Source organism: Haliotis rubra, unplaced genomic scaffold (assembly GCF_003918875.1).
Source record: "Haliotis rubra isolate DU_JTF1 unplaced genomic scaffold, ASM391887v1 Scf13, whole genome shotgun sequence".
Taxonomy (NCBI): Eukaryota; Metazoa; Mollusca; class Gastropoda; order Lepetellida; family Haliotidae; genus Haliotis; species Haliotis rubra.
In genome coordinates, this window is record NW_025765225.1 from 2922512 (window position 1) to 2943205 (window position 20694).

At 40.0% G+C, this 20694-nt stretch overlaps 1 protein-coding gene across 1 annotated transcript; it reads right to left on the reverse strand.

The window, feature by feature from the left end:
• Window positions 1–1073: 1073 nt before the first annotated feature.
• On the reverse strand, window positions 1074–20644 carry LOC124267142 (denticleless protein homolog). Its single transcript, XM_046702023.1, has 15 exons — window positions 20516–20644; window positions 20103–20203; window positions 18487–18523; window positions 17748–17843; window positions 16982–17164; window positions 15929–15994; window positions 13997–14088; window positions 13279–13352; window positions 11014–11117; window positions 10033–10137; window positions 8709–8821; window positions 6953–7042; window positions 5583–5697; window positions 4146–4986; window positions 1074–2365 (listed from the first exon to the last, which is right to left on the reverse strand). Exons 1-14 carry the CDS (start codon window positions 20547–20549, stop codon window positions 4706–4708), a joined length of 1491 nt encoding a protein of 496 aa, XP_046557979.1. The 5' UTR covers window positions 20550–20644; the 3' UTR covers window positions 1074–2365; window positions 4146–4705.
• Between the last annotated feature and the right edge of the window lie 50 nt (window positions 20645–20694).

Sequence of the window (20694 nt, forward strand, 5' to 3'; positions counted from 1 at the left end):
ATATTGCTTAAAACGGCGTAAGACCATACTCACTCAGTCAGTCGGTACAAGCTGATGTTAGCGACATCTGTTGGAAGCGCTCGTAATATCTACAAAATGTGCCTTAATTCAACAACGTACGTTATCCAAAATGCTAGTTATTGCTCACTGAAGAATAAATATTTATTTCAAAATTGCAAAACAGCAGAAGGCCTCCAATGGGACAATGTATCATGCATACATATAACGATTTATGCTGTGTGATAACATCAGCTGGAAAACAACCAATGATTGAAAGCATGAGTATCAAGCCCTGCCTTGAGTGTGGTGATGCATTATCATGTTATTATTAACCAGTTATATTCACCCTGATAACACTGGGATCAGCACAGATCTGTGGCTTGGCAGGTTTGAATTTCTCCAACCTGACATCCCACAGGGCACTGAGGTTTTGATCACCTGAGTCTTTCATGGTCTTTACATTACCTGTCCCCTTTCCAGCTGAGGAATATAGTTCTGTTGTACTATAATGTCTAAGCAGGTCCTTGGCATGATGTGCAACCACTTGGGTATACATTGCATTTCCACTATGACAGACGTATCTATAGCATGTACACTGTCTCAAGTCCTTGGTATGATATTAAAGTCTTCAACAGTGCATAGGGTGTGACCATATCTAATTGTAACTCTTCTACAAAATTATGTTGAATTATGTTGTTTCATCTTGAAAGACAGGGTCTAAAAACTAGTGAAGAGTTTCAGGTACTTTTGTTGTATAGAATACTGGGCCTAGAGTTTCGAAGCTCTATTAGGGCTAAGATTGTCATAAGATAATGTTAATGGCACTTATGACTATCTTAGAGCTAAGAGCTTCAAAAGTCTAGGCCCTGTTTTTTAATCAAACATTACTGACAGATGTGGCAATATAATTGGACTTGTTTTAGAGTCAATTTAGGATTTGTGAGAATGGCACTACTTTGCTAAAATACTGACCACTTGGTATCAACTATCTATCGCTACAGAGTCCACATTCAAATGATGAAAACATATGATATCTGAAGGACATCATCTTGTAAACTGAACAAAACGCCATCTTATATCAACAGGATTTTATTTACAAATCTCGTTCATGATGACTGTATGAAAGACAACAAATAACAAAATATGAACAATCATTGACAATGTGATCAGTACCAGCCACACCAGAGCACAACACAAACATATTCATACCATCCACCTGTTTCATGAAAACTAACCAAATCAAACAAGACATTTGTCTGTATTTCATGATCCATAATAACATGTCTGGAGCCCATTTCATCCCATGTTTAATAATTTGACACCACGCAACAATGACGTTCAACACTGAGTGTGACATTGATGGTGATGAAGGAGATTATACACCACACATACTGATAGTCCAGCTTCACCTACTTCCACAAACCTATGGGTCATCACAGTACACCATTATCAAAAAACATATTTATCACAATTTGTTGGAGATCAAACATTAAAATAATCCTAGGAATAGTTTACCACCTGATATACTTTGAATTAACAGAGGTATGGACACCAAATTAAACCAGGTACAAGTCAGGATATACATTTTTCCATATTCTTTTGTATATTGTTAAATAGTATTCATGTTGCCAAGAAACATAGCCTTATGTCTTGAACTATAACTAACTGATGCCAGTAATAAAGCATCTCTTCTGAATCATATAATCCCATCAAGAAAATAATTGTTATTTTGATGTCACTCTCTACCAAGATATATTCGGGTACCAAATCAGGTGCTTGATATATTTTCAAAATGATCTTTTAAGATTACAAATAAACCAGTATCACTGAAAATGCAGTTATTAGTAATAGTATTAGTATAGCATACAAAAAAAAGAGAGCCTAATACCAGCAAATCTGGGGGAAATTGTTCAAAATAGAGATTTTTATTCATAAGTCAAATTAAGGCATAAGTTCACATTGCATTTCAGAGACTTAGTTTCACAGAGTATACCTCATTCTACAACATGGACTGGTATTTGTAATGCCTGTTTGGGTGTTTCTACTTTCATCTGGTGTTGATTTGAGGCAGAATTTAGCCAAGTACAAAATATAGGTATTTATAAGTTCTACCTATATTTCAAATTTGTTTCCTTTCATTCTCAACTTGCCCTATAGCTGTATACACATAAATACTTCTTCAAGAGACTGTAAATGGACATTGGACCACGGAGCCAATAGGCAGTAAAAGGCAGCACCACTGAAATTGGAAGGCTTTGGGATAATTTTAGTTTTATTTTGAAAGGATGAGGCATTATTTCCTTGGCTTTTTCTCTGCTGACTTCTGGAAATAGTTCAAGATGGACTTCATCCCCTTCACTGGTGTCTGCAAACAAGGAGAGAACAATGTAAATGTATGCAAATTGTCAGGGCACACCTGCCTCAAAGTGTTCGTAACTTGATCATACAGAATAATAATTTAGATTAAATTACATTTGTGACATCATTGTATTGTTTTAGCATTCCATTTATATGGAACAGAGAGTTGCTGAAGTAATGGAGAGTAGCTGTTTCAGTGAAAGTATTACTTGCTGTGTACAGGTTATGCATGTACACTTAAATATATATGCTTTCACATTAATTTTGAAATTTCTGTATTAGCATGTAGGAAATGTATCAAGACAGGTAACATATATTTCTCAAGCCAGGGAATATGATCTTTATTCTCCATTCCTAACATTTCAAATACTGATTTATCAATGTTGTCTTAAAAGTGGGTCCCCTACCCATGGACTGAGAAACAAAGGGAGACAACTATACACTACTAAGTGGGTTAAGTTATTGTTAGGACTGAGAAACAAAGGGAGACAACTATACGCTACTAAGTGGGTTAAGTTATTGTTAGGACTGAGAAACAAGGGAGACAACTATCTGCAGCTACTAAGTGGGTTAAGTTATTGTTAGGACTGAGAAACAAAGGGAGACAACTATACGCTACTAAGTGGGTTAAGTTATTGTTAGGACTGAGAAACAAAGGGAGACAACTATACGCTACTAAGTGGGTTAAGTTATTGTTAGGACTGAGAAACAAAGGGAGACAACTATACGCTACTAAGTGGGTTAAGTTATTGTTAGGACTGAGAAACAAAGGGAGACAACTATACACTACTAAGTGGGTTACAGATTTAAGTTATTGTTAGGACTGAGAAACAAAGGGAGACAACTATACGCTACTAGGTGGGTTAAGTTATTGTTAGGACTGAGAAACAAAGGGAGACAACTATACGCTACTAGGTGGGTTAAGTTATTGTTAGGACTGAGAAACAGAGGGAGACAACTATACGCTACCAAGTGGGTTAAGTTATTGTTAGGACTGAGAAACAGAGGGAGACAACATATGCCACAGGGTGGGTTACCTAGTCATGGGACAGAAAATCAAAGGGAGACAACCATATGCCCCCAACAGGGTTTTACGGGACGCGGGATTCCTGCGTATTGGACGCAGAAATTTGATGAAGGACCCCCAAACGAAAATCCAGTGCGTCCTTATGGACGCAATATTTGAAAATTATTTTTAAAAAGATTTCTCAAATAATATGTATGGTCGTCTATTTCCCGATATCAGTGGCTTTCCGTTCGCTAACGTGATGCAACAGCGGGAAATACCTCAGTTTTCGAAGCTTTGTATGAATAACATGTGAGGCGATTCGTTTGATGGTGGGTATCGTTCGAGAGCTCTGAACAGAAACAATATTATTGTTCCTTTGCCAAGAGTATTTTCAAGCAGTTGTAGAAGCGATTTTATTGGATAAAGGTTGGTTTTCTAATGGCGCTTTTATTTCCCAGAGTTTGCTATAAGGATCGTGACTGGTCACAATTGTGCATGTGACCTAAGGCAGCCAATCATATTACAGCAATGGATACCGTGCTCGTAAACGAAAACTTATAGGTTCAGATGAAAGTTTTGGGTAAAATCCCTCTATTCAGAACGTGTGACGCAAACAATCACCATCTATACATATATTATGAAACTTAGTGGACATATGGAGCTCGGTTATGACCTGTGACAAAAAATGCCCCATGCATGTTTTAGCATTAAACATCGGTGTCCGGCGTAAAGTTCGAGGCAAAGAAAGCATAACACCACCCCAAAGCCGGTTACTTACCCTTGTAATAGATCTGCCAGGGGAGGAGCAGTCACTTCGTCCACACATATCATCCTCTGATGTCACAGACTTGGCTGGACTCGGAAATATGCCCCTTCCATGTCCATGTTTACTGCGGCGGATCTGCGTAAGCCAGTCAATGCACTTCTTGTCCTGACTTGGGCTTGCCATTGCCAGTGACAGTCGTTCTCGGCGACCTTCAGCTTCATCCACCACAAGGTTGGGGAGATTGCGAGTTGGTGAAAACACTTCTCCTTTCTCACTATTTGCACATTTGTCAATAATAGAATTTTTTACTCCTTCAGATCTTATATCACATGAACTTGCCTTTTCTGAATTGTTTAATTCCGCCTCCAAATCACGTAAAACCATATCGCTCTTGGCTGGACTGCATTGTTCAATATGGCGCCGTTTACACGTTTCATTTGTTTCACCTATGTCTAATTTCCTTTTTGAAGTTTTCTTAGCTGAACAACTGTTCTCCTTTTCCACATAGGCCTTGAAAGGAATTGTATTGCTGCCATGAAAGTAGCCTGCATCCTGTTGATCCTCGTCTAACTTCATCCTGGATGCTTTCCGAGGAGAGGGATGGAAAGTGGGTTTCTGTGGAGACTGTAAATGTACTTGCTCGCTGAACACAGGACTTTGGGCTTATTTTCTTTAAAGGATTGTTTTTTAAACCAGTCTTTAATGGACGGAGACTTTCCTACACTGGGAGACTTTCCTACACTGGGAGACTTTCCCCCTGGTGACGATCGAGGCTTACCAAGGGGAGAGTACTCCCTGGCAGGACAGGTTGGCTTCTTGGGAGTCTCCTTAGCTGTGGGTATGGTTGAAGTTCCTGTAATGGAAACTGTACATATTGAGGGACTGTTAAATCATTATGAGTTATTTATGATAATTGTTTTAACTTCAAGGCAACCTCTAACAATACCTTATAATCAATTGAATAGACCTGGAATTTTACAATACCATGTGTATGGAGTGAGTGAATGAGTGAGTTTAGTTTAACAGCGCACTCAGCAATAATCCAGCTATATGGCGGCAGTCTGTAAATAATTGAGTCTGAGCCAGACAATCCAGTGACCAACAGCATGAGCATCACTCTACGCAAATGGGATACAAGGTCATGTGTCAACCAAGTCAGCGAGCCTGACCATCTGATCCCAATAGTCGCCAAGCCTGTTACGACAAGCATGGGTTACTGAAGATCAATTGTAACCCGGATCTTCACGGGTCCAAGTGTATGGACTTGACAGCAGATGAGTAGCATTTTTGCTACAACTGAACCTAGAAACAGCTTGCCAGTTCCATGTAAAGTGGTTACAAAATTTATGTATTTTTCAAAACTGTGAATATTGAAAATGCTAATCATTGAGCTACCCTGTGTTATCTGAACTATAGGATCAAACACATAGGGAATATTAACATAATCACCTATTTCTCTGTGGGTCCTCTCTGCTGTTCCTGCTACCTCCCCAAACAATGGTGGCTTGACTCTCCGCAACACTCTCCACAACTTCATGGAGTTGTCATCTGACAACGTGGCCAGCTTCAACACAACATGGCAAGGAGTTTGATAAATACAAGCGTTAAGAAATTGAAATACAAAATCACTATAGCTCTCCTTGATGTGTAATAAACAGATAAAAATATCAACTAGGAGTCACTTGACTGACAGTGCTGTGAGCAATGTTTCTGCACAAATAATGAGGACTCCTTGACAAATATTTTAGTATATTCTTTCTTGAGTACTTAGCTTGTCTTACATAAAGCCAGGGCTCAATTTAAGAGATGTTAACCTACTTGCACCAGGTGCAGCCTAAGACAAAAACCTAGTTGCACCAGCCAAATTCCAGTTGCACTGCTTTTATTGCAATATGTAATGAAAGAAATATGCTATTGAATTATTTAGATGCTTTATTCAGAGGTTTACCCACTAGAAAATTGACTTGCACCTGGTGCAAGTGAGACTAATAACTTGGTTACACTTTGTAATATTGGGTTGCACCAGTGCAAGCAACAAAGCACTAAATCGAGCCCTGAATGCATATTGTTAATTTCTGGTCTAAAGTTTTAATGGTACTTCAGAGAACTGCATTCTTGATGTAAATAAAGTTGAAGCAGTTGTGTCCCAGTGAGTGCATTATTGGAGTTACCCCATTTGACCCTATGTAGCAACTGACAAACCATTACTTCATCAGATCTTTAACAAGGTCATTTACAGCAATACTAGCAGGAAACAATCCCACACCCCATTTCTTCACACAGCAATAGCTATAACAGTAGCAGAGATGTCAGATAATTTTTTCAAATGAGTGGGTCACCTCACTTGAGGTTTCTAGTGCAATAACTTCTGTTACATGGTACATGGCAATCTATTGGTTCACTACTGAAAATGTTAAAATATTTTGATTCACTCGTCTTTTCTAACACATTTTCTCCAAATTGTCATGTAACCATACATACTTGCTGAACCATTTTAAATCTCATGCTATTACCACTGATGTCAAGGCTGGTAAGGATTCATTTCCCATAATGCCATGTCAAGATACACAGCACAGCTGTATAAATCAGACTGGAAAAGGAGACAAGACCATTCAAATTGTGATACTTCAGGTTACTGAAACACCCATGTTCCCAAATACAATACAAATCAGTTATTCATTATGTAACTGAACACATTGTGGTTCAGAAGTCATACAGATCACAAAATCAGGAGTCTTAAAATGCACTGTTCACAATCAAACCCCCTGATTGTCTGCTCTACAAGTGAACACACTATCCATTATGCAGCTATTGTTTACCTTTGTGAAGTCATGGCTGCTCCACGCGACACTTGTGACCTCTGCCCGATGTCCCTTCAACACAACTGGCGACTTGTTGGGCTTGTCGATCTACAGAATACAGTGGCAAGTATAAGGAATGGTAAACTCCATTCAGAAGTAACATCTAATCAGAACTGTAATAGCTGTGTGCAAAGTAGCCACTTGCCCGCTAGCCTGTGGCTAGTAAAATTCCAGTCAGGCCAGTAAATCTCCACAGTCACTGGCCCAACTGGTTAGTGAGTTTCTATGGGGTTATTTTGTAAATATATCACTCTCTCCGACTTGTTAAGTTATAATACACTTTTAAATCATGCAAGATTATGTCCTGACATTCATCATATTAGCAGCTTACCTTTGTGTAATCTTTTGTTAGTTTCTACATTCAAAATTCGGGCTAGTGAATTATTTTGTGGGCTAGTAACTTTCAGGCATGGCTTGCCAGACTGGCTAGCAAAATTTGGAAACTATTTCACACTGTGTAAGAGCAGTTCCATACAAACTGAGGATGTATTTTGTGGCTTAAAGTAGAAATGTTCACATGCAGGGTAGAGGTTGGAGGTGAACAGGTTTTTAATCTTTTAGACTTACTCTACTGAGAAAACATTTTCATGGTTTCTCATCACCTAACCTGCGCTACCTATAAGGCAGATTCTGACACTGGGTGCCAGAATTCTCAAAGCATAGAAGACCTAAGCCATCTTTACATTCATACACAGATGTGTTTCAGTATCTAACCATTACCTTGGTAAACTGTTGATTATGAAACTGTATATCACATTGATTGTAATAAGATAACTTCTGTAGTGTAATGGTTAGACTGACTGACTGACTGAGTTTGGTTTTACGCCACTTTTAGCAATTTTCCAGCAACATCACGGCGGGGAACACCAGAAATGGACTTCACACATTGTACCCATGTGGGGATTCGAACCCGGGTCTACAGCGTGACAAGCCAACGCTTTAACCACTAGGCTACCCCACCGCCCCAATGGTTAGACTGTCATACCAACTTGTTTCCATATCACTCTGCATTAAGTGTATAACAAGATCTGGTCAGAATAGATTGTAGTATGGTATCAGCTAGTACGTAAAAGTGGCATTAAGCAACCAATGATTTTATAACCTGATGTTAAATCCTGTTGCACTCAGTTCACTGTAATATTTGATCGGAAAGTAAGCATAGTACGCCTCTATAAAGTGACCAGTAAAGACAGGTAAGGCATGGTAGGTCTACCAAGCATACTGCCAGGATGTTTTTTTCGTATCTAACCCAGACCATAATTCTCATACAGTAAGCCCAACAGATACCAATTTGCCTTGACCCTCCACGATTCATTAGTATTTATAACCATAGTAATTACTTCAGTGTTCATGAATAGCGTCTGACCCTCTGACAAATCCGGCAGATTCGCCAACGGTCCGATAGAAGTCTACCACCCGCCGGTCCCAATGTTTGACTGTATATTTCACAATGACTTTGACTGAAGTTGTTACATGTGACACTTGTTTGCTGTTTATAAATATTATGCTTGTTAATAATTTCAATGCCAATTATAAAAACTGTTAAATCTGAAATGTGTGTTTAATTTTATTCTGTGGGTCCTGTGAATTTTCAAAGGGTCAGACTGACATCTGAAACTTACAGGACCCTATGTCCTGTTACTTTGAAACAGCATTCGTGAACACTGTCCTTAGGCATACGGTGGCAAGAAGAGATGTGGAACCAACTGCTCACCTCCCACACATAGGCCATGGAGTCACTGGAGCCGCTGAGGAGGAAGTCGTTGTCCGGGCTGATGGAGGACTTCACGTAAAATGTATGGTTCTGATGGCCCCGGAAGGTGTTCACTGAAAACACACCCTATTGATGAAACAGGCTTCAACATTCAGAAATTTGTATGGTGTTTTGTTTATTGTTAATGCCACACTCAGCAATATTGCTACTTTATAATGGCAGTCTGTAAATAATAGAGCCTTGACCATACAATCTAGTGATTTACAATGCGAGCATCTTCCTTCATGATTGGAGTGAGTGAGTGAGTTTAGTTTACGCCGCTTTTAGCAATATTCCAACAATATCACGGCGGAGGACACCAGGAACAGGCTTCACACATTGTACCCATGTGGAAAATCAAACTCGGGTCTTCAGTGTGACGAGCGAACACTTTAACCACTAGGCTACCCCACTGCCCCTTCATGTTAGGGATACAATGGCATGCATGAACTATGTCAGTGAGCCTCACCACCAAATCCAGTTAGTCGCCTCTTATAACAGATATGGGTTGCTGAAGACAGATTCTGACCAGGATTTTCATGGCTGGATTCAGCAAATAGCAACATTAGGTTTCATGAAGACAATTCATTTTAGAAATATGAACCAACCCCAGTCTACCAATGTAAATCAAAAGAAGACAGAAGGACCATAGTTATACACTTCATTGTTATGTGGTATCCTCAGGTTATGTGGTTTGTGCAGGGAGCAGGGCCATGGAGCATATCATGCTAATTTCTACCAGAGGAGTTCTTGAAAAGCACTCCTTACAGGCAAACATGGTCTTAAAGTGAATGAGTGAGTTGGGTTTTATGCCACTTTTAGCAATATTCCATGTAATATCATGGCAGGGGACACCAGAAATGGGCTTCACACATTTTACCCATGTGGGCAATCGAAGCTGAAACTTCGGCGTGACAAGCTTTAACCGTGATGCTACACCCACCCCCGTTCTTGAAGAGGTACATACTGTCAGTTGCATTTCACAATTTAGTTTCATACTATTTTTCACGTTCTCCTTATTCAAGTTAAAACTGTATGCATGAGAGTTGTATTTTTCTGTACTGATACATATCCTCTAATAACATACATGTATCATGACACAAAGTACCAGGGATTTTACCTGATTCCAAAACTAAGGCCCTTGAAAATGAAAATGAGAATGTTTTTGTTGAAAATTGGGATTCATTTTCTGTTGTTATTTTCTGAATCTCAGCATGCTCTGAACATGGCTGGATAAATCCCTGAGAACTGCAAGGGACAGAGTCCGTGGTGTAAGGACACTTACCAGGATGTTTGTTGTATGTGACAAGGTCGTACTGGTAGATGATGTCATCCGTACAGCTGGCAAACAAATTAGTACCATACGAGTCCATTGTCAGGCTGGAATAACCTGTCAAATGTATGTCTCATATAGTTCCAGGGGTTTATGTGATAGACACAAATGTATAGAATGATCTAAAAAAAATATGCAATAAGTAGGGACTTACAGTAACTTTAAGTTAACTAACTTCTCGACAATATAAACATAAGGATCTCACCTTACACTGCAATAAACTACACAACATGATTACTTTACAGGACCATCTCCTGTAATGACACGACATGACACTTTACATTGGTGATAAGGGATCATTATTGCAGCGCAAGGTGGTGGTGGTGGAATTGGGTTTAACGTCGTGCTTGAGAATATTTCGCTCATATGACGACGTGCATGCGTGTGTATGTGTATGTGCGGCTGCTTGTACTAGCCCAGACTGAAGCTGGTTTTATAGTGCTAACCCACTGAGATACCATGCCGCAGTGAAGCATGAATACCCCACTCAGACACATTATACTGACCCCGAGCCCACCAGTCGTTGTACCCATTAATGCCGAGAGCCAGACAGGGACCAACAAGTACCATATTTTAACGTCTTTTGGTATGACGCGGTAGGGGATCGAACCCGCAACCTTCCGCACTCCAGGCGGTGTAGAGCAAGGTAAAACCCTGAGATGCTATACAACAGTGACCTTGAGGTATCAGACTAAAGAGAGAAAATGTTAATGTTTTGGATGAATGAGTGGGTGGGCCTATGGATGGATGAATGAATGAATGAATGCGTGGATGGAAGGATGGATGGATGGATAAACGGATGGACGAACAGAAATCAATATACAGATATATGATACGAGTACCTTCAGTTGGGGAGCTAAGAATAACAACAGAATAGATCAAAATCCTATATCAGATAAACACAAGAAGAACATGAGACACTAATGGGCTTACCATGTTTACTTGCCCTTGGTCCTTCATAAGGGAAGCTGTAGCGAGCCAAAGGGTCTGAGTTGAGTGAAGAGTAGTTTTTTCGTAAATCCCAAATCTTTATACATCTGGAAGGTAAATAAACCTATAGCCACAACATTCAATCATGTAGAATGATGACTCATTTTATCTGGGTAGGGAAAGAAAAATGACATCCAGTTCACTTTCATCAGAATATTAATGATCTAAGCATCTTCTTTTCCAGTCAAGTATGAGAGTTACTTCCCTTCCCATGTCTATCAACTTTGCTGAATTTTGACACAACTACAGTTGATTTCAAAGCATCTCAAGAAGTAGTCTAGAGGTGAGTCTGTGCAGTTCACTCACCAGTTCACACACTATTACATAAAGTATAATATGCACAATACTAAACAATACTAATAAAGAACATTATAAGTAATGCACATTGCTACTAAAGAAACAAAAAGTGCAATCTAGAAAACCTGTGATTAAAGCAGGAAGAGATTCAGGCCATTCATGAACCTTCAGGTAAGAGTTTGGACCAAGGATCACAATCACAAGTGGCCCCTACCATACATTCCCTATTCCCTGCTGCCTACCCCCTACCCTAACTCTACACCATGCCTATTACACTCTACCCTGCCTACCCCATGCTCTCCAACACCTAGCCTTACCTACACCAACACCTACCCTCATGCCCATTACTCCAAGCCATCTTCCCCAACCCCTACCCAAAGCTCACTACCCTTTGCTCCCCATGCCCATTACTCCAAGCCATCTTCCCCTACCCCTACCCTCTACCCTTTGCTCCCATGCCCATTACTCCAAGCAATCTTCACCCCTACCCAAAGCTCACTAACCTTTTGCTCCCCATGCCCATTACCTCCAAGCCATCTTCCCTTTACTCCTTGCCCCCATGCCCATTACTCCAAGCCATCTTCCCCTACCCCTACCCAAAGCTCACTACCCTTTGCTCCCCATGCCCATTACTCCAAGCCATCTTCCCCTACCCCTACCCAAAGCTCACTACCCTTTGCTCCCCATGCCCATTACTCCAAGCCATCTTCCCCAACCCCTACCCAAAGCTCACTACCCTTTGCTCCCCATGCCCATTACTCCAAGCCATCTTCCCCTACCCCTACCCAAAGCTCACTACCCTTTGCTCCCCATGCCCATTACTCCAAGCCATCTTCCCCTACCCCTACCCAAAGCTCACTACCCTTTGCTCCCCATGCCCATTACTCCAAGCCATCTTTTCCCCTACCCTACCCAAAGCTCCTACCCTTTGCTCCCATGCCCATTACTCCAAGCCATCTTCCCCACCACCCAAAGCTCACTACCCTTTGCTCCCCATGCCCATTACTCCAAGCCATCTTCTCCCTACCCCTACCCAAAGCTCACTACCCCTTTGCTCCCCATGCCCATTACTCCAAAGCCACCCCTACCCAAAGTCACTACCCTTTCTCCCCATGCCCATTACTCCAAATCTTCCCCTACCCACTCACTACCCTTTGCTCCCCATGCCCATTACTCCAAGCCTATCTTCCCCTATGCCCCTACCCAAGCCATCTCTCCCCCCTACCCAAAGTCACTACCCTTTGCTCCCCATGCCCATTACTCCAAGCCATCTTTCCCTAACCCTACTACCAAAGTCACTACCCTTTGCTCCCCATGCCCATTACTCCAAGCCATCTTCCCTAACCCTACCCAAAGCTCACTACCCTTTGCTCCCCATGCCCATTACTCCAAGCCATCTTCCCTACCCCTACCCAAAGCTCACTACCCTTTGCTCCCCATGCCCATTACTCCAAGCCATCTTCCCCTAACCCTACCCAAAGTCACTACCCTTTGCTCCCATCCTATGCTGTCGACCCCTTTTTACCTACCCCATGCATATTAGAATAGTATGGGATATTTATATAGAGCACATATCCACGCAACTGGTGCATGCTCAAGGCACTGGATTACTCCAAGCCATCTTCCCCTACTCAATTCTCCTTACCCAGTGCTCTCCATCCCATGCCTTGTGCTGCCTTCCCCATGTCCTTACTCCCATGCCCATTATTCCCTACCCTCTGCTTCCAACCCATCCCTTACACCTATCCCCATGCCCATTACTCCCTACCCTCTGCTTCCAACCCATCCCTTACACCTATCCCCATACCAATTATTCCCAGCTCTCTGCTCCCTACGTCCCAAATGCTGACTACCCTTTGTTCCCCATCCCAAGCTACCTGCTCCACACCAATGTAGTGTAGCAGTACCTACCCATCCACAGCTCCTGAGGAGATGAGCAACATGTCCGACTGGAACGCTACAACAGTCACACTCTGTTGGCTGTCCTGTAAACACATCATGTCAATAGATGTTTTGGTGAGTAGATGCTAGTAGAGAAAATATCATTTGTTGTACAAAACAAGTATATATATGTGTTTCTGGGTCTAAATAATTCTAGGCCAGGCAAACCTACGGTTGATACTGTAAACAACACCCCATGCCACTAAATCAAGTCATGAGTCTTATAACCAAATCCAAACTATATTACAAGGCAGAAATAACCTGATATTGGTACTGAATAGCATCCACCACTGCACAAATCTGTCAGCTGCCCCTCCTTTTGAGCCAAACTCACATATATTTTAAACCAAGTAACAAACATTTAACAACAGAAATCTTCTCCTTCAATTTTGAGAAAATCAAAAAAGTGAAAAGATAGTAAAAATGTAACAGCCTAATACTAAAAGCAATAGTTCTCAGACTGACTGACTGACTGAGTTTGGTTTTACGCCGTTTTTAGCAATATTCCAGCTATATCACGGCGGGGGACACTGGAAATGGGCTTCACAAATTGTACCCATGTGGGGAATCGAACCCGGGCCTTCGGAGTGACGAGCGAACGCTTTATCCACTAGGCCACCCCACCGCCCCAGTTCTCAGACAAAGACAAAAGTGTGCAGTATTTGTACCCTGGTGTCAGTCCACTCACCATGACCATCCCTAGCTTGGTGCGCTTCTTATTCTTGACCCCCTGAATCGAGTGGGCGTTGCGGATCACATTCATGGGAGGGATGTAGCCTTCTGTAGACAACATGCAATACACTTACAACTACAGTTGTGATGAAGCACTTTGGTGGAATCCTTATCACAAGGTTGCAATATGAGTTAGTGAGTTAAAGGTCACATGCAACGTAAAACACAACTTTGCAGATTCTGATACCTTTCGGTATGGACTTACCGAAACAAATCATCAAAAATGCAAATTCAACTTATAAAGTTGAAAAATAACGCGATGAAAAAAAACGCGCGAAATCGGAGTTCAAACGTTTCACTAATTTTCCCCAGACTTTTCTGGGGAAAACGGGTTTCAACAGCTGGGCTGCGCTTATAGCACGTGCGCAGTGAAGTAGGTTCGCGCAGCTTGGAAGCGGTTGTCCGGTGAATACTCGGTGAAGGCTTTGGTGTGAGCTTTTTTTCTAATGTTTTGTTGATATCTCACAGGCGCGAGCTTGTTATATGTTATGACAGTAAATTAACTGTTTATATAATTATATTTGTCTATTTCACCACACGTTCTTCTTACCGAGTCACTTTCTCAGTTCGATACTTAAAAGCAATGTCATTATTTAGCGTTGACAGAATTTCTAACTGTGATATAGATATGTCGTTGTCACAGACAAAACTCAATGTCTTGTTTTATTGACACCTGTGTGTCTGCCTGCCTGTCTGCTAATGACAATATTCAATACACAGCTGCTATCACTGACCACATGCAATTTGAACTTAACACCAATCAGGCTATACACCATAAACAAAATGCATTGATTTATGGCCCGAGTTCGGTCTCTGTCACATTATGTAATTACACAGACAGGCAGGTGTGATACTTGAACACATGACATGTTATGATGTCTGTTGATTGCAAAATGCTATACACAAAAAATGAGCATGTATTTACAAAACCCAACATCTCTATATACACACACACAATGACCCGTGAGGGCATCTGCAAATGAACCAGCCGTTACACTTGAGTGCACACCCACCCGCTCTGACTGGGTTCGGTATCCCGGCTGCTTCGTTTCTGGGGAAGTAAACCCAAGTACACAATATTGCACTTTTGATTTGCGATTGTACGCTTATAATTTTGTTCATATGTTTTTTCATAACCAGCAATGTATATTATATGTCATGAATAAGTGATAATTGTGTTTTAATTATGTTTCATTTTTTGGTTGCATGTGACCTTTAAGTTTTGTGCCGATTTTAGCAATATTCCAGTAATATCACAGCAGGGGACACCAGAAATGGGCTCCACACATTGTACCCATGTGGGGAACTAAACCTGGGTTTTCAGCATAACAAGCAAACGATTTAACCACGAGGCTACCCCTCCACCCCATGGTTCCAATATGTCATACAAGAAACTTCAACACTTCTCCAGTTACAGAGATTAATTTCATCTTCGGAGGGATTGACAGATATGATAGTGACAAAGCCAAAATATACAGTCAAACAAGAATCTTGATCAGTAAGATGTTAGTCCATGATGATAATCTGTTAGAACATTTAGAATGTTCTGATCAAGTATCAGATTAACATTATCATTACATTTATTATAATTTATATGTGATTATATTGTTTTCCAAGAATACTGAGTGACTGAGTTTGGTTTTACTCCGCTTTTAGCAATATTCCAGCTACATCACGGTGGGGGACACCAGAAATGGGCTTCACACATTGTACCCATTTGGGGATTCAAACCCGGGTCTTCGGCGTGACGAGCCAACGCTTTAACCACTAGGCTACCCCACCGACCCCTTTCCAAGAATACACCCTAATTTAATATAACAGGGAGAATATCATTGTTTCAGAGACACAAATCTGATAATATACAAACACTTATGATGGTTGCCATTACCTTTGTGTGCACATCGCTTGTCATAGAGCATGACATGGCCATCTCGAGAACCAGTTGCTAAAACAGCTGGAAAAGGAAAGATCGAAGTAGACAAGGTAAATATACTCAGCAAAATTCATGCAAAACTAAAATGAACTCAAGCTACTTTTTTAAGCATGGTGCAGTGATGAGCATTTACATGAACATCTTACGATACATAAACAGTGTCAGAAACCTTTCAAAACTTCCCACTAGACCACAGGGCCAGTGAGTGGACAATAATTAGTGGTCCTGTCTGTACTTCACTGCTCCACTGGAGTGATTGCGAATGTAAAACTGGTTCCCATTTTGCCATGCACTTCGACTTGCGAGTATTATTCACTTTTCAAATTTAAAGATAGTTTTAATTATTTGGATGGTGAAAAAATCACTGGCCACCAGGACCACTGCAAACTTATCCTTTAGTGGTCCTTATGAATTTTTACTAGTCAGGGACCACAGGACCAGCATCAATTTCACACACTGCATAAAATAGTAATGTGCAGAAACACATGACCATAGATAAGTGCCATATATTTTTTTATACTAATTAACCAGGGCTCCAGATATTTTTTCATGATCAGGAGTACGTACTCCTTATTTTTTCAATATAGGAGTACTGGAAAACAATAAGAGTACATTTAGAGTACTGAATGGAATTTAATGGAGTATCTTTGTGTTTCGTTTCATATATGCACCACAACATTGCTACTCTTGTGTAAACAGGTCAATAAACAATAAAACAATACTTTTTCAGACAAATACGTCTGTAAGTGATTCTAAGACCGTACACCATTGCTGTGGTGCGTATCTGCTACGTTTTCTAAATTATTTCATACCGTATCGCGTTTATTTTATATCCGTACATACGCCGATACGGCCCTTATCTGGAGCCCTGTTAACAATGTAAAGAAAAATCATAATTATTAATTAGTTAATTAATTATTCAAAACTTAAAAGCAAGTATTCAAGAAACACAAGATTTCTAATGACTACATTATGTGCTATCTGAAACAAAAAGAGCTGCATCTGTACCATCGTCAAACTTCCTAAAGACGACAGATCGTATGCTGCTTGTGTGGCCTTTGAACACGTCCATCTTGGTACTGGTATGAGGGTCCCACAACACGGCTGTCTGATCTCCAGACGCAGTCACTATCTTCTCTTCCGACTCCATCCAGGCAAGGTCAAAGATGGCATTGTTGTGGGCCTGCCACTCTGGGAAGATGTAGAACTACTGATTACAATAGTTCGCGGTTTTACCTTTGCTTGGTAAACTTTAAGTCCAGAGTACCAGTTTTAGGTTTAAAGATCCTCTTAAATAATATGTGACATCTAAGAATTTACTGCTTGACCTTATCACATAAATGGTAATTATAAATGTACTGTTAAATAAGCACCTGGTACTGTTTAAACTGGTGATAAATTAGTGAATGAAGTTCATGCTGGTGTGTTCACTTTTTGTCCGAGTCTTGGGATGTACATATTCTTTACATCTAAACAATGCATTTGTGTGAACTTGATGTACATACATACATACAACAATGAAATTCCATTTCTCACAATTCAGATATACACATATATTAACACTTCAAAATCCTAACAAATATCGCACACTGCATTTGAGTAACACAAATTAATCCATACCTTTCCATGATTAATAATATAACCAGGCAAATGCTGTACATGCTGCAAAATACAGTATATCTTTAGCACACACGACACCCACTGACTTAAGCTTGGTTCAAACAGGTGTGGTCCTGGTGAGAAGCAGTAGTTGGTAAAGACCTGTATGCCTCACCTGTCAGAATGGCCTCTGTCCCAGTGCGTAATGTATTGTACAGCACCAGGTAACCATTCTCATCTACCAGGCTCAGGATATGACTAGAGGATGCAACTGGAAAATGATATTTCTGGTTTTCATTCTATTCATGGTGTAAATACTATTCAGAAATGTTTTAAAAAAACTATTTTTTTATATGACAAGTCAATCTGTCAGCATTAACTACAGTTACATGAAAACAATGGGTGTTCTTCAGCATGTTAAACGTCTTTTGAGTAGAACAGTTTATATTGTGTTCCTCAACAACAGTTTTCCAACAATGTGTCAGCAGCCTGTAAATAACCAAATAAAGACCAAGTGACCACAATTATGAGTGTGCAAGTTTAGTTTTAAGCCAATTACGACACCAGAATTGGGAGTCACACATTGTACCCATCAACACGGGTCTTTGGCGTGACAAGCCTACGCTTTAACCACTGGGCTACCCCACCACCCAAAACCACAATTATGAGCCACATGATATTGCTTAGAAATCACACAAGGTCCAAATCATTTTTTACCTGAAACATTTGTGCAGGTATTTACAAATTCATACCTTGTTGCTATTTCTTATCATTACTTCATTGAACATTTTTGATAATAATAGTTTATTTGGAAATGTCAGTGATGTTACACTGCACTGATAAGAACTGTACAAGGGCTGGAGATTGAATAAAATTCAATTAACAAAAGGGCAACACTGATTGTAGTTAATTACCTGGACAGAAGCTGCAAGCAAGGGGTGGGACAGACACCTGCAAGGAAGAAAATGTAGGCTTTCCAGTTAGGGAATTTCACATTGAACAATCTACGCAATTGGGATACGATGACGTGTGTCAACCAAGTCAGCAAGTCTGACCACCCTATCCTGTTAGTCACCCCTTACTGAAGACCAATTTTAACCCAGATCTTCACGAGTAAAGATCTGGGTTAGAATTGATAATGCATGTAATGCACCAAATTCACACTAAAGAATCAGACGGCACTCAACTTTTGTTCTCAGCTCCCTGAGGAGTATACAACCAGAGTTGCCTGTAAGGCACTACAATGTTTACAGTCAAAACATTATCTCATCCTACTACTACATAAAGTGTATGGACAAGATATATATGAAATGAATTCTACAAATACCATTGGACTGAAACATGTTCAGATATGAACTTTATCTCAGAATCTCAGTGAGGGCATTGATGATATGGAGTGAGTGAGTTTGGTTGACGCCGCTTTTAGCAATGTTCTAACAATATCACAGCAGGGGACACTAGAAATGAGCTTCACACATTGATGATATGGAAGTCAGATCTCACGTCTTGACTTTGTCATGATAAACGTATGAATGGAAAGGTGATTTTGAATCAATCTTAACTTCATATTTACAAATGTTGATAAACCTGCAAATAGAACTTGTGTCTGTGTCACCATTGCTTTGCTTGAAAGGTTATGTCACCATCCCATTTGCTCCAATCGCAGCACTGAATTTCTACATCTCATTACAAACATTTGATTGAGCCTTCTACTTTTAGTCTGGGTTCAGTACAAAACAAATGCCAGGTAAAGGGTCCATGGCATTCATATAAAAACAAGAGATATAATAAACAGGATAATTAATAGGGCTGGGACAATTCTACATGCACGATACATCGCGATACATTTAAGTTTGATACAGCTATCGTATTGTCAACTGGTGTATCATTACAAAACGATACTTTTTTCACAGTTTTATCTTTAACATGTTAAAGTACTTATCTGGAGAAAAATATGCAAGTTTTAAAAGTTTACAACTCACGTTAAACCAGCTGTCTGTTCGGTAATATTCAGCCACTACCAGCCATTCATTTTAAATCTTAGTACTGTGCCATTCTTTCAAGGTCTATGTATCGTGATACATATCGTATCCCAGGTAAAATATTGTGATACGTATCGTATTGTGACATAGTGTATAGTCCCAGACCTAATAATTAAGTGTATCATTTTCTGCATGCCTGTTTATCATATATCCAAAGTATTCATTACCAGAAATTATATACTTGAGCAATTATAATATTGCTTAACAGGGGTGGAAATAACCCATTGCCCGACGCCCGAGTCCAGTGTTTTTTCTGTCGGGCAAGCAAATTTGTATATCACACTGTACCGGTGTCCAGTTGACTTTCCAATATTAATTATGTTGTTTATTTAAAAAATCAACAAGAAAACGGACGGTATAGTGGAAAAATTATCAGGGCAAGTGATTTTACATGTGCCATTGTACCGGAGTACACTAGCAATTTTAAAGTTATTTCCACCCCTGCTCAAGTGAAACAGGACAGAATATTTGTAAATATTTGTAATTACCCCATCATCCTCTGAAGCCAATAAATAATCGTCACTGGTGAGGGACTCAAACTGATCAAGCAAAGGTGATATCAAACTTTGTATTCGTACTTTCCGCCGTCCTGTGACAGAAAACAAAATTTAATCAACATCCAATATGAAAATATTTCTAATGAGCATTTTCTATTATCACAGTAATTAAACATTAAACAAAACTGTTCCTTGGTGATTTGCTTTAATATCTGCTTGCAAACTGTCGAATTTTTCACTACTTTCGTTGACTTTTATCTCACAATTTTTACCTTAAAAAAAATGTTTTGATTGATAAAACTCAAAAGGGCTTCTTCAGCTACCTCATCGGCAATTTATTAAAACAATGTCACAGGAAAACTTATGAACTGATTTCACAATTACATTTATTTACCCATACGTACCTTCGCATCTATCATATATACTTCTGAACAACATTTTTGCAATGATTTAATCACTCTAATATCGGAGTATAAAATTTTGCTAAAATTCTCTACACAAACTCCCGCGACAACTCAAGTTTCCGCGCACTCTGACGTCAGGCCTCGTTTTCATAAGTAAATAGCAACAAAGTTTCTAGATT